This window comes from Halichoerus grypus, chromosome 5, assembly GCF_964656455.1.
Source record: "Halichoerus grypus chromosome 5, mHalGry1.hap1.1, whole genome shotgun sequence".
Lineage (NCBI taxonomy): Eukaryota > Metazoa > Chordata > Mammalia > Carnivora > Phocidae > Halichoerus > Halichoerus grypus.
The window spans coordinates 111,720,883-111,735,356 of NC_135716.1; the positions used below are offsets into that span (position 1 = coordinate 111,720,883).

Below are 14,474 nucleotides of genomic sequence, written 5' to 3' on the forward strand. Positions count from 1 at the left end.
ACTGGTCAAGAATGTGGAATCGTGGAAACTCTCATACAATCGTAGTGGAATAAAAATTGGCAAAACCATTTTGGAAAACTGGCACCATCCAATATAGTCACATATACACATACATCATGACCTAAAAATTCCAGTCCTAGATACACACCCAACAGAAATACATGTACCTTAGAGACATAGAAAAGAAAGTTCGTAACACTAGAGCCCTAAACTGAAAAGCCTAAATGCTCATTAATATGAATAAATTGTGGCATATTTCTATGAAATACTATGCAGCAATGAAAGAATGAACTATAGTCACATGGAACAACACAAATGACTCATGAACATAACAATGCATGAAATAAACAGGAAACCAAAGAATATAAACTATGTGAATTTACTACAGTTCAAAACTGGCAAAACTCATCCATGTTATTATAATATTCATTTTGGAAAGGGGTAATAATTAGGAGGAGACATAGTGGGGCTTTTGTTTTACTCAAATTTCTTGGCCTGGGTAATGATTACAAGGCTGTGTTCTTTTGTGATAGTGAGTTGTACACTTAATACTTCAATGAAAAAGTTTTAAAATATTATGCAACAGAGGAACAGTCAATTTTCTTTCTTAAGTAATTTTTCTTGTTTAAGGCTTATAGCACAAAAATGATAATACAAATGATACATTAATGTAGTTTTATGCAGCTGAGTGACAGAGATCAAGGTTTCTCCAAGCTTACTATAAAACTTATGAATACTGTATAATAATACAATTGAAGCAATTTAAAATATAGTACTGGGCTAGGGAGCATTCTGTAGAAGTACAAGAAATTTCTAAATTTTTACTGTATTTCCACTTTCACTCTCTTTCTAAATCTCCAAATGTGTGTGTGTTTTTTTTAAATCTTATTTATTTGAGAGAGAGAGAGCACAAGCAGGGGAGCGGCAGAGTGAGAGGGAGAAGCAGACTCCCCACTGAGCAGGGAGCCCAACATGGGACTCGATCCCAGAACCATTAAGATCATAACCCGAGCTGAAGGCAGACGCTTACCCGACTGAGCCACCCAGGCGTCCCTCCAAATGTGTTCTTTTTTTTTTTTAAGATTTTATTTATTTATTTGAGAGAGAGAGAATGAGAGAGACAGCACATGAGAGGGGGGAGGGTCAGAGGGAGAAGCAGACTCCCTGCCGAGCAGGGAGCCCGATGTGGGACTCGATCCAGGGACTCCAGGATCATGACCTGAGCCGAAGGCAGTTGCTTAACCAACTGAGCCACCCAGGCGCCCCCCTCCAAATGTGTTCTTAAATTTAGAGCCACATTTACTCAGAAATCTTTAATAATAAAGTTTTGTCAGAAAACAAGGTTATTGCCTAGTCTTCTTCATTAACTTCATTTCTCAAGCTATACATCAAAACAAACCTGGGTAAGAGAAATATTGAGAGAACCCCTCCCCCTTAATCTCAGCAACGTACATTTAATCTCTATAGATAATTACTATTTACTGAATACTAACTGTATGTCAGGCACTGTGATAAATGCTTTACATACATTATTTTTAAAATTCTTAACAACTGAACAAGGAAAGCTATTTATAGTCCCATTTACAGATGAACACTCAGACTCAAGAGACCAACTTTTCATACAGCTAAGTAAATGAGAGAGCAAATATTAAAATCTTGATCTGGGGGCACCTGGGTGGTTCAGTTGTTAAGTGTCTGCGTTCGGCTCAGGTCATTATCCTGGGGTCCTGGGATCGAGCCCCGCATCGGGCTCCCTGCTCCCTGGGAAGTCTGTTTCTCCCTCTCCCGCTCCCCCTGCTTGTGTTCCCTCTCTCGCTATGTCTCTCTGTCAAATAAATAAATACAATCTTAAAAAAATAAATAAAATAAAATAAAATAAAATCTAGGTCTAATGTACTCCTTCTACTTTCTCTTATGTCCATTATTTCCCAATAAGTCTCCATTACTATATTATTTTCATTGATATTATTTTGAATGGGCATGCTTGCCAAATACTATACAGATAAATATTTTACCATTCAACTAGTTAAGTCTACTCCACTGTATATAGTCCCATTGGAAATAAAATACGAAGATACACACCCCATGCAGAAATTTGAAAGAATACAAGAATACAAAGAATATTTGTTGGTAGGAAAAAAAAAAAACTCTTCAGAGAGTCTACATATTTTACAAAGAACTAGGTTTTAAAGAAAACTTTATCCCACAATTCTAGGCTATTTCTATATTAGAGAAAAATACTGCCCATTTATGAAATTTTCCAGGGGCAAATTTCAACTTATTTGGAAAATTGTAATGCCAATACTGGAGACGGCATTTTTTAAAAAGATTTTATTTATTTATGAGAGAGAGAGAACACAAGTGGCGGCGGCGGGGAGGGACGGTGGAGAAGGAAAGAGACAATCTCAAGCAGATTCCCCTCTGGACAGGGAGCCGGATGTGGGGCTTGATCCCACAACCCTGGAATCACGAACTGAGCTAAAGGCAGACCGTTAATGGTCTGAGCCACCCAGGTGCCTCTGGAGATGGCATTTTATTTATTTATTTTTTAAAATGTTTTATTTATTTATTCATGAGAGTCAGAGAGAGAGAGGCAGAGGCAGAGGGAGAAGCAGCCTCCCTGCCTAGCAGGGAGCCCAATGCGGGACTGGATCCCAGGACCCTGGGATCATCATGACTTGAGCCGAAGGCAGACGCTGAACCATCTGAGCCACCCAGGCGCCCCCAGAGATGGTACTTTAAACCAAAAAACTGATCAACAAACAAACCTTCTGAAAATTTAACAATTATCTCTTTAAAATTACTCCTGTGTCAAGATTTATTATGGTAAGTGTCCCATATGCTAGCAGCATAGAAAACTTATCATCAAGACATACCTCTTCTGAGTCTTGTGATTTGGTGGTTTCTTCACTCAAAACATATCGTCCTCTATAAAACTCCCTTATCCTCAGATTCAATGTTTCAGTTTCTTTTTTCAAGTTCTCATAACTTGGCAGTGGTTTAATGGCTGTATCTGAGGCCCTAAAAGGTAAAGACTCATCCAAGCTGTACTGAGATTCCTGCAAGGCAGGGGAATGTCTATCTGGGTCAGAGTGTATGTCATCTTCATCAAGTTCTTGTTCTTTAACCAGAGGGGCTGAAGAGAGTTTCAGACACAAAGAAGTGTAATTCTGGCCATACAAAAACCTCAAAGTTTCTTCTGTCTTCCATTCAATCAAAGTCTCCTTCAGGACTTTAAGTAAGTTTGCCTTTGCAACTTCAGGACACATCTGCATCGGACTAGAGGCTGACCTAGAAACTTGGATTGATTTGGCAAATTTTCTCTTGAAATGCTCAGCACTTTTCTTACTTATACCTACTAGAGTTATTTTTGAACTACTGTATTTATTTTCAGAATTTTCTGTAGCTTCTAATTTTTCTTGCAAAGGACTATTTGAAGAAATCTGAGTACTTACTTTCTGTAAAGGAAGTTCACAAGCAGCAGCTTTCTCATGACTATCTATTCTGCAATTGCCTAGCTGCTCAGTGACATCTACTACTGTCTGTTTTTGGTCTTCATGTTTGGAGTTAGCTTTCTGACCAGCTTTCTTTTTCATTATGCTTTTTTTGTGCAGCTGTGGACTTACACCCGTTGCATTTGGTCTGTTTCCTGGTAGAATGGAGGAAACAAAGTCTTGCTCATTATCACTGCTACTATCACCATGAGAGCTAGAAGAACTAGATTTATAATGCTTCTCAAAATGGCCAGGATTGTCAATATCTGATGCTTTAATGGCCTTAGTGCATAACTGTACTTCCTTTCCAGAATGGCCACTGTAGAAGGAAAGAAACAAAATAACTAAAATGGGAAAGCAAAATGTCCCATAGCATTTATATTTTGTAACTTTCAAGGTAAAAGTTTGTATTCCCTAGGCAAAGCCTTATTTATAAGCATATATATGTATATACACACACATATACACACATTTCCAAAGACTACTATAAATCTATAATTTCTCTATATCTTATTTGATATAATTCCACCATCTTCTTTCCATTTTTCTCCCCATTATTTAAAAAGTGTTAAAAGAGTACAGCAAAAAGAAAAAAAAAGCTTTGATAATTCCACCCTAATGAATTATTTTGATTTTTGCCTGTTATATTTCTGTGACTATTTCATATATCCTTTTTAAAAAAAGATTTTCTTTTGAAAACTTCACTCTTGCTTTGTCCAAAAAACATATTACAGAAACTCTGCTTAGATTTTGAAAGATAACAGGATAAAAAGAGACATGTTTAAAATTTTCCAATTCTGGTTGATAGTTATACAGACAATTCCATAGATAGAATAAAAAACACAAGAAAGTCATAGCAGAAAATAAAGTTGGCAAATTAACATTTATTGATGAAAGATATATTTGAAAACCCAGAGTTACAACATAATGCTAACAATAAAAAATAGTAGTTTTCCCTTTGACTATGTTCCTTCAATTTTCAATCAGCTGTGTCTATACAAACTTGAGATATGCAATGATAGATAAGCAGCTACTTTCAAGCAAATGCACATATCAAAACTTTAAAAGATTAGGATAAGGCTTCTGGGTCAAGCGGGGGCAGGGGGTGGTAAGAGAGTATATGGGAACTTTCTATTTTTCAGGCAATTTTTCTGTAAACCTAAAATTGCTCCCTAAAGGGGCTATTAATTTTTTTAAATGATTAAAGAATAAAATGAAATAAAATAATGCAATAGTAATAAAAAAAGAAGCATGCTAGGAAGAAATATAAAAAAAAGAAAAAGAGTTGAAAGTAAGGTTGTGGATGGGAATAAAGAAGACAAGTTTATTCAGTATTAGATTATCATTTTTTAGTTAGAATCTAGTCTATATAGCCATGGGACTGTTTCCTGTATTTGAAGCAAGTATAATTTCAAAAAAATTAGAACAATTTGACTTTCACATTTCATAATTTCTCTTGGAATTTTAAGGTAATTATATTTTTCTATATTACTTTAAATCTGTAAATTAAAAATATGTATCAATAAATATCTCTCACATGTGCTCAATTCCATGTACTAAGGTAGCAACTAATAACCAGGAAAATTTATCCTGATAAAAGATAAAAAAAAAAGTTTTGAGAGATGGTTATAGTTGGGCAAACAACACAAGAGTTTAGAAAATATCACAACTTCAAATTTCTACTAATGCTTTAGATACTCCAAAGTGTCTAAAGCATTAGTAAATATGTTAAGTGATGTATTAAGTATATATCATATATATATCTATATTATATATAGATATATAAAGTGATATATTAAGTTTTGAAATCCTATAAAATAAGACTATAAAAACCTTTCGACAAATATAATTGGTATAATCTATTTGACAAAGAAGCACAGTATCTCAGATGGAAGCTGTGTTTGTGTCATATTTCAACAGGTTCGATTAGATTGCCTTGGTAGGAACAGCTGTACAATAAATCATACAGATCAAACACATCATCTTACTATCACAAAAGAAAAAGCTGTACAAGGCAAATATTTCTTTGTGTGGGCTAAAATGGGCACTTACATAATGCATCAACACAGGAAGTCCAAGAGCTCATATCACCTGGTTTACTCTTAATGTTTCTATTAACATGAATATATAGAAGGTAAGTAATACTGATTCAACCATACCTTTGTCCTTCCTGTAGCAGCTGAAAATCAGGATGCCTGTGACAAAACACAGCAATAGAAAACTGAAGGCAACTCTTATGGCAAACATTTTCGAGTGTTTGTTATAACTATATTGAGTAGAAAATATAACTAAAACGAAATAGTTCATTTAAAGTTTTTTTAAGAAAAAATTGAAGGACGAAGTAATGTGAAACTCATCTGTAAGAAATCTGGATTAATCTCTTTTCCAAAATTTATTCATACTTCAGAAGTTCAATTTCCATGAGCCCAATAAAGTTTTCCCTGAATAACCTGACTAAAGTAAATCACTTCCTTCTGTAAATTCCAGAGTCAGTATTATCCATTCAATTAATACATATTAATCGGGTCCTCCTCTATGACTTAATACTAGAATTATTATCTCCATGTCTTACTTTTCATATGTTTAAGTGTGGTTTCTTAACTAAACTACAACTCCTTGAGGGCAAGGATTATGTACTATAATGCTCTTTTATTTCCTTTTTATGGATGTGAACTCTGTAGATAAGGTGATTTAATTTAATTCTAGGAACAATTTTGCTATGCAATACCAGAAATCATATTTGGCTGGGCATCATAGATATTTAAAAAGGGGAAGAAAAAGCTCTTAGAAAGCCAATATAAAAAGGAACAAATATAATAGCAAGTGAATCCAAGAGGACAGGAAAACTCTGTAAAATACTTCTGAAGTGACTCAGAAAAAGTGCCTTCTAAAGATTACAAAACAGATTAAATATACAAAGAAGAAAAAAAAAATGGAGTGATATTCCATGTTCATCAAAGAAAGACTCAATATTGTCAAGATGTCAGTTCTTTTCAACTTGATCTACAGATTCAATGCAATCCCAATCAAAATCCCAGCAAGTTATTTTGGGGGTATCACCATATTGAGTCTAAAGTTTTGGGGGAGGCAAAAGACCCCGAATAGCAAACACTATATTGAAGGAGAAGAACAAAGTTGGAGGACTGACATTATCTGACTTCAAGACATATTTTAAAGCTACAGTAATCAAGATAATGTGGTAGTGGCCAAAGAAGAGACAAATAGATCACTGGAATAGAACAGAGAACCCAGAAAGAGAGCCACATGAATATAGTCAATGGATCTTTGACAAAGAAGCAAAAGCAATACAAAGGAGAATGGTATTGGAACAAGTGGGTATTCACATTACAAAAAAAGTGAAGCAAGACGAAGACTGACAGCCTTCACAAAAACTAACTCAAAATGGATCACAGACCAAAATATAAAAGACAAAACTATAGAACTCCTACAGATAACAGGAGAAAACCTAGATGACTTTTTACATAGGACACCAAAGACACAATCCATGAAAGAAAAAACTGGTAAGCCAGGTTTCATTTAATTAAAAATTTCTGCTTTGTCAAAGATACTGTTAAGAGAATAAAAAGAAAAAACACAGATTAGGAGAAAATATTTGCAAAAGACTATTATCCAAAATATGAAATAACTGCTAAAACTCAACAATCAGAAAACAACTCAATAAAAATTAGTCAAAGACCTTAACAGACACCTCACCAAAGAAGATATAAGGATGGCAAATAAGCATATGAAAAGATGCTGTACATCATATACCATCAGCAAAATACAAATTAAAACAATAATGAGATACCACTACACCCTTATCAGAATAGCTAAAATCCAGAACACTGACAACATCACATGGTGGTGAGCATTTGGAGCAAGAGAATTCTCATTTCTTGCTGGTGGGAATGCAAAATGGTACAGTCACTTTGAAATATAGTTTGGTGATTTCTTTAAAAACTAAACATACTCTAACCATATAATCCAAAACTCTTGCTCCTCAGTATTTACCCAAAGGAGATGAAAACTTATGTCTACACAAAAGCCTGCACATGGATGTTCATTGCAGCTCTATTCATATCTGCCAAAACTTAGAAGCAGCCAAGATGTCCTTCAGTAGGTGAATGGTTAAATAAATTGTAGTAAATTCAGAGAACAGAATACTATTAAGCACTAATAAGAAATGAGCCACCATCAAGCTAGGAAAAGACACAGAAAAACTTAAATGCATATTAATAAGTGAAATAAGCCAGCCTGAAAAGGCTACATACTGTGTAATTCCAACTATATGACATTCTGGGAAAGATAAAACTATGGAGATAGTAAAAAGATCAAGGGTTATGGGGGGTGGGAGATGAATAAGTGGAGCACACAGGATTTTCTGGACTATAAAACTACTCTGTATGATACTGTAATGGTGGATACAAGTCATTATATATTTGTCCAAAGCCACAGAATACACAAAGCTTAGAGTGAACCCTAATGTAAACTATGGGCTTTGGGTGACAATGATGTGTCAATATAGGCCCATCAATGGAAACAGACGTACAATTTTGGTGGGGGATGCTGGTAATGGGGGAGGTTATATATGAATGAGGGTAGGGGGTATATGGGAAATCTCTCTACCTTCCTTCTCCATTTTGCTACAAAGCTACAATTGCTCTAAAGAATAAAGTCTATTAATAAATAGAAAAAAAAAAAGTAAACATAAGAAACTAGGTGTACATGAAAGAGAAGATAAGGCATTGAGTATTAATCCCATTTAAAGGACAAAATAGGGTTGCCATGAAGGCCATGATATTGCAAAAAACTTTTAATTAAAAAAAGTGAAGCTAAATGGATAGATGGAACCAGAGGTCATTTGAGTTATTACACTGAAAGACTGCCACTCAAAAAATGTCAGAGTTGCAAGTCTTTTTCTATATAATTAAACATCACAACATCAACCATATAATATTATCTAGATAATCTATTCATCTTTGGTCAGTCTTAAGCGTAAGAGGCATTGCAGGGAATGGGCTCAACTACCAATCCTCTCCTTAAGTTATGGGAGGCACTGCTACCTGATCGAGGCATTCTTTCCCATTAAATTCCTTCTCAGTACCACACATCAGGAAGTATAAGGGATGAAACCAGTATTTGCAATCCCTGCTTTAGAGAATTCCCCTGTAGTTCAGGAATTCCCAAAAACCAGTAATAAAAAATGTACAAGGAAAGGCAAAATATGGCAATGGGCCAGAGAGTAAAAATGTAATCTATTTTTGTTTCTTCCTTAGTCCCTCAGCCCATTGAGGCATATCCTTTCCCAATCACCCAAATTATCCTGTTTACCCTACTTCTTTCCACTCACTAAAACTCTAGTCATAGAAGCTATCTTGGGTTAGTGTTCCTCAAAGCAAAGGACACCACTTGGATGGTGACTAGCTTTGACTGCCCCAGGGGATATTTATAACTCCCATTAAGAGCTTTTTTGGCTGAAATAATATGCTAACTTTCACAACAGAGAATTTTATTGCCTGTTGACTACATCCTCCCACTTCCACTTGGAGTTCTCTCATTTTTCCTATCCCACATCCCCACCCAAGTCTTCTTGGCTAAAATTATCAAGGTTCAGTACCTTGCAGCTGTCTGGCATTTGGTCCTACACTGGGATCTGAGTATCATTATAGGGAAGAAAGGGTGTGTAGACGGTGATTCTCAATTGAATTCTTATACTCAATCACTAACCTGCAAAAGCAGAGTATATTCCATCATTCCTTCAAATATAAAATTCTGAACTATTATATGAATTATGCTGGGTATACTAAGTAATATAAAGAACAGATTCTTAAGGATGTTACAATTTAGTAGGAGGAAAATGGCTGTTCTAAGAGCTTTACAAATGTTAATCCTCATAAGAATGAGTAGTTACTACTATTATCCTCATGTTACAGATAAAAAGACTTGAGTACTGAAAGAATCAGTAATTTGTGCAAAGTCACATAGCTCGTAATGGTAAAGCCAGGAATCAAACCAAGACAGCAGGGCTCCTGACATTTTGCATCATATAATTCAAGAGAATATGTGGCAAGTATGATGAGATATACATGAGCTGCTACAAAAAATTAGAGAAGAAATAAAAACTTCTTGTTGAGCGAATAAAAAAAAGCCTTGGATTCAGATGGGTCTATAAAGATTTGATACAGTTTGTATTATAAAAGCTAATCCTGAATCTGAGGTTTTACTCCATAAAGTCTCCCTTTTTTCTCTTTCCTTTTAGGATGTTATCATACTTAAATCTATGTTTAGAAAAAACAAACAAACCCTTCCTTCAATCATGCAGCTCCCCCTCCATTTTTCATTTTAAGCTTTCTTTAATGTCTGCACTAGTTTTCAATTCCACATCTCCTATTCAGTCATCATCCCTCTGCCTCCTGGAATCTGTATGCATTACTCTACTGACATGGCTCTTGCTAAGATCATAGAAATGCTAAATCTAATGGATATTTTTCAGGATCCACCCCCCCCACCCTTTTTAAAGTAGAAGAAAAATAATCAGTATGAAAGGAGAGCTTGAAAGAGGAAGAAAATAGGAACAAATCATGAAACAAGCCTCAGTGAGAAAAGAATCAAGAACATAGAAAGTACTGTATTTGCAATGAGGCAGAGAAATGAGAGAGCATAAGTAGAAAATAGTGCTTAAGGAGATTCTGCTGAATGTGCTCAGTCCTTTCAGTTAAGCAGTAGGTTAAATTATCTACTATGAGTTGGGGTTTGGGTTCAAAGTTTAAGAAGAGAAGAACAGGTATGAATGTGTCAAATAGTCAATAAGAAACAAAGAAAAAACATGGGAGCACACAATTGAGACTACACAGAATAAACTGGAACCGGGCCAGAGGAATGCAGAGAGATCTGGGTTTAAATCCCAAATCTGTGTATATGAGCCAAGTGTTCCTGGGTGAGTCACTAAACCTCTGTGAGCCTCAGTTCCATCATCCATGAAATGGGTAACAGTATTTCCCAGGGGTCTTCTAAAGACTGAATTAAATGAGACAGCTTATCTAAAGCACTAAAGTGCTAAATGAGACAGCTTATCTAAAGCGCGTGAGAACTTTACCCAATAAAGTTCAGGAACCCAAGCACAGAAAAAAAAGATGACTGAAGCTTGGGAAAGTAGACATGGTAGAAGGTTAAGGGAGAAAGAATCTGGGATTGTTTGAAAGGACAGTACTGTAACTGCTAACCGCAGTGCTCAAGAAAGCTAATTTAATGAAGGTCTGGCCAACCTGGAACAGAGCTAAGGTAGAGATAGGAGGTCAAAATGAGGTCACAAAGCACACTCAAGAGTGATAGCTGTAGATGAGATAGAGGTTGTGGTGAGAAACGGGAAGCTCTTATTTCAAGATCTTGGAGGCAGAATAGCCCATATAAGAATAGGTCTAAGTATGGCTGAATGAAAGGGTAATCAAAATGTAAACATTCTAAATCATGAATACAATTTAAGGTAGTTTTATGATAAATATCCAGCTCTACAATGACATTTTTTGAGGAAAAACATTAACAATTAAAAGAAAACTCAATCTCTAAAGGCAAGGGGAAAATCAGAATATACTAAGTGCCTACCATATGGGAGGTGGGGTTTTTTGTGGTATACTACACATTACATAAAATTTACCATTTAAACCATTTTTAGTTACAGTTCAGTGGCATTAAGTACATTCATACTTTTGTACAACTATCACCACCATCCATCCCCAGGGCTTTTTCATCTTCCCATACTTTCTGCTAGCTGGTTTTTACATTACTTCATTAATCCCCAAATAACTTACGAGTTTATTTTTACAGATGAGGAATCTGAAGCTGTGAGGAGTTAACTAATTAACTAGTAAATCTAGGATTCGAATTTGGGTCTTTCAAAGTCCAAGCTCTTTCTACAACATGCTGCCCCTAATTAAACTTCTAAAAAAGACTCAAAGTTGTGAGGGTGCCACTTTTGCTTACCCTCTCTCATAGGAACTCAATATACTTCACAAGCTACTATTTTCCTCTCCTTTGTTTCATTTTTTTGACTTCAGGTAAAGAGAACTATATGGAACATCGTTTCTAGATACTTGATGAGTAACCTTAACAGTCTCCCTGATTCCCAGTCTATAAAATGGAGAATGATACATGACACTGAAATAAATTAGATTTTAGTTTAATGAGGTATTAAATGAAAGGTTCAATATAAAACTTCAGTTTGTTTTGCTATGAGCTGTTTTAGAAAGAATGAGGCACGAAGTTATGTTGCTTTCTTTTTTATCCTTAGATGAAATTCAAAAGCTTTTTGTTAAAAGTGCTGCCTCTCTTTGCTCTATGCACTTCCCTTCAAAGTTTATGTTGCCCCAGAGATAATTCTCAATCTAACTGACATGAGATTAACTTAAAAAACAAAAATAATCATGTTAAAGAAAATGTTCAAACTAGTTCTTCATAAATATTTCATATTATTTTCATGGAAGTATAAATTAGATGATTAATTGTAACTTTAGCAAAAAAAATCTAAAATTAGAAGTAACTTGTGCCAAAAAACCTGTGAATGTATGCGTATCGATGTATATGTTTTTGTCGGTCAGAATATGTGTATTCAACATAAACCAACAGAAGCAGCAGGCTACAATTCCCCCCTGTGGTGGAAATTTTCCAAATATAATCTGAGACATGTTAAAACCTCTTATCACTCTGCCTGCTACTCCCTCTGCTTGTACTCTCTCTGACAAATAAATAAAATCTTAAAAAAAAAACAAACAACCTCTTTCAGAAAGTTTTTATTCTGTATACCAAGCAACAGAAGTGGCTGTTCAGGAAGAGGTTACAGAAGTTGTTCTGCAGAGGTTTTTTGGCTTCCGCACCTCTGAGATTATACTGTTATTGCCAAGAAGCATGTGTGAAAATCCCCTACTCCGGGCCACATGATGGCGCTTTTAGCTCTGTCAGCATTAACCATTCACCCTAATTTTATCTTTTAAACCATAATTTGATTCTCAACATTTGCCCTTCCTTCTTAGTTTTAACTCCTGACTTTTTAGGTTACAAAGAAACTTCCAAGGCTTGTCAGAGCCTACAGTCAAACAAAACAGGATTTCTAAGTGTAACTATATGACTATCTAAATGAGCACGCTGTCTCAGAGGAACACAGTGTATGTGGTCTGTTTCTGGCCACCAAGTGGGTGAAAAATTTCTAACTCACAACATAAGAAGCATCATACTGCGTCATGGCCCAGTCCATCTAGGTCAATGTTTTGTCTCTCACACGGCATTAGGAGACATTTTGTGAGAAGCACTGCTATTCTCCATGACATTAAAGATATACTCTAGATATTTTTTCATACCTTAATAATAAAAATGAGGGAGTAGAAAACCTCTAAGGCCCCTTCTGACTCCAAAGCCTCAACAGAAGTATGGAGCTAGAATTCATGAATTTGTCTAAATCTTTCTTAAATCTATCTATACATATTTACCAATGAGGTAGTGAGCTTTCTGTGATATAAAATAATACCTTAGAAATGTTAAGAGACACTACAGATTTTAGTATTTTGGTATCTGATGAAGAAATTTATATTAGCTTTCACAGCAATGTAAGAAAGACTATACTGAGTCAAATTCAATATTCTATTTCCAAATAGTGTGCAAGATCTTGGTGTCCCTGAAGATGTCAACTTCAAGTTGCTCTGGACATGCTATAAAACATTCCTGTTTTTCTTCATAATTGAAAAACTTTGATCCAATCCTTTATCAACCTTCAACTTTACAGGCTGAAGAGTTCAAATTATTTAAGTCAGTAACTTTTAATCTAAATTCTTAAATGAGACAGACTTCCCTAAAAGTAGTATAACTTTCCCTAGTCTTATGTTGATAATTTTAATTTTCATCACTTTTATAAATAAGACATTTCCTATCTAGCAAATTTTCACTACAGTGGCAGTGACTGACCCAGAACTGTAAAACATTAGAATTAAAGGGAACTAAGAGGTTAAATGCAACTTTCTACTTTGCAAATGAGGAAACTGAGGCTTACTGTTGATGATAACACTTTCTGACAGAACACAACTAAAAACCTAAGCTAGATACAACAAAACAGTACTCTTAAAACTGTGGATCAGAATCAACCAAGTAAATGGGTTGCTACCAGCATTTTAAAAAAGCAAGAGCAGAAAATATCAGAGGCTTTTGTGTTATAAGGATAAATGTAATTTAATAAAACTTTGTTTCAGTTATATGTATTAGATCATAATGTAAAATATACTTATGGTGCTCAAAAATTTTGGAAGTCACTGTGATAAAATATTCAATTCTTTGAGTGGATTTTAAAATTTTCTTTTATTTTTTAAAAATTTAAGATTTATTATTATTTAATAATAAAATAAATTAAAAAAATATTATGATTTAATTATGATGGTGATGTAATTTATTATGATGACACTTTTAAGTTAATAAAAATAACTCTGCATTAAATACTAAATGCTGCCATTTAAAAGAAACATTTTTTCCCCTTCTTTTAAAGAAGATAGGTTCTGAATGTTATACCCCATACCATTTGTGAACAGACTTTCTTTAAAAATCACATTTCTGTAGAGCTTACACGTGCACCAGCTAGAAAGGCTTTTGAAAAGAACACTGAATTCTAGAATTCTTATCATTAAAACACTTAAAAACATCATTCTCTGAAGACACAGTGACCTCTAGTGGATTCATGAAATAAATTAACATAACGCTTGCCCATAAGAATTTATAAATTAAGGTAACACTGATGCACGCAAATATAAAAAATACTAATATGGCTACATACTGACAAGTATCATACATAAATAAGGGCTACAGTTACACTATGTACATTGTGACAATTGTATATTTATAGATTACTCACTGGTTACTTCCAATCAACTGGAATCCTGGCATTGTTCAGAACCTATCACTAGCTTACGAAATACATTTAATCTTTCTGAGCTCCTTTGATAAAGA

At 34.7% G+C, this 14,474-nt stretch overlaps 1 protein-coding gene across 1 annotated transcript in view; it reads right to left on the reverse strand.

The window, feature by feature from the left end:
• The window catches only part of RPAP2 (RNA polymerase II associated protein 2), a 77,892-nt gene that overhangs the window by 51,336 nt on the left and 12,082 nt on the right, over nucleotides 1-14,474 (reverse strand). The window contains exons 7-8 of the mRNA XM_036103359.2: nucleotides 5,654-5,689; nucleotides 2,877-3,813 (exon numbers count right to left, since the gene is read on the reverse strand). Coding sequence (XP_035959252.2) covers nucleotides 2,877-3,813; nucleotides 5,654-5,689 — 973 coding nt within the window. The remainder of the gene's footprint in view (nucleotides 1-2,876; nucleotides 3,814-5,653; nucleotides 5,690-14,474) is intronic.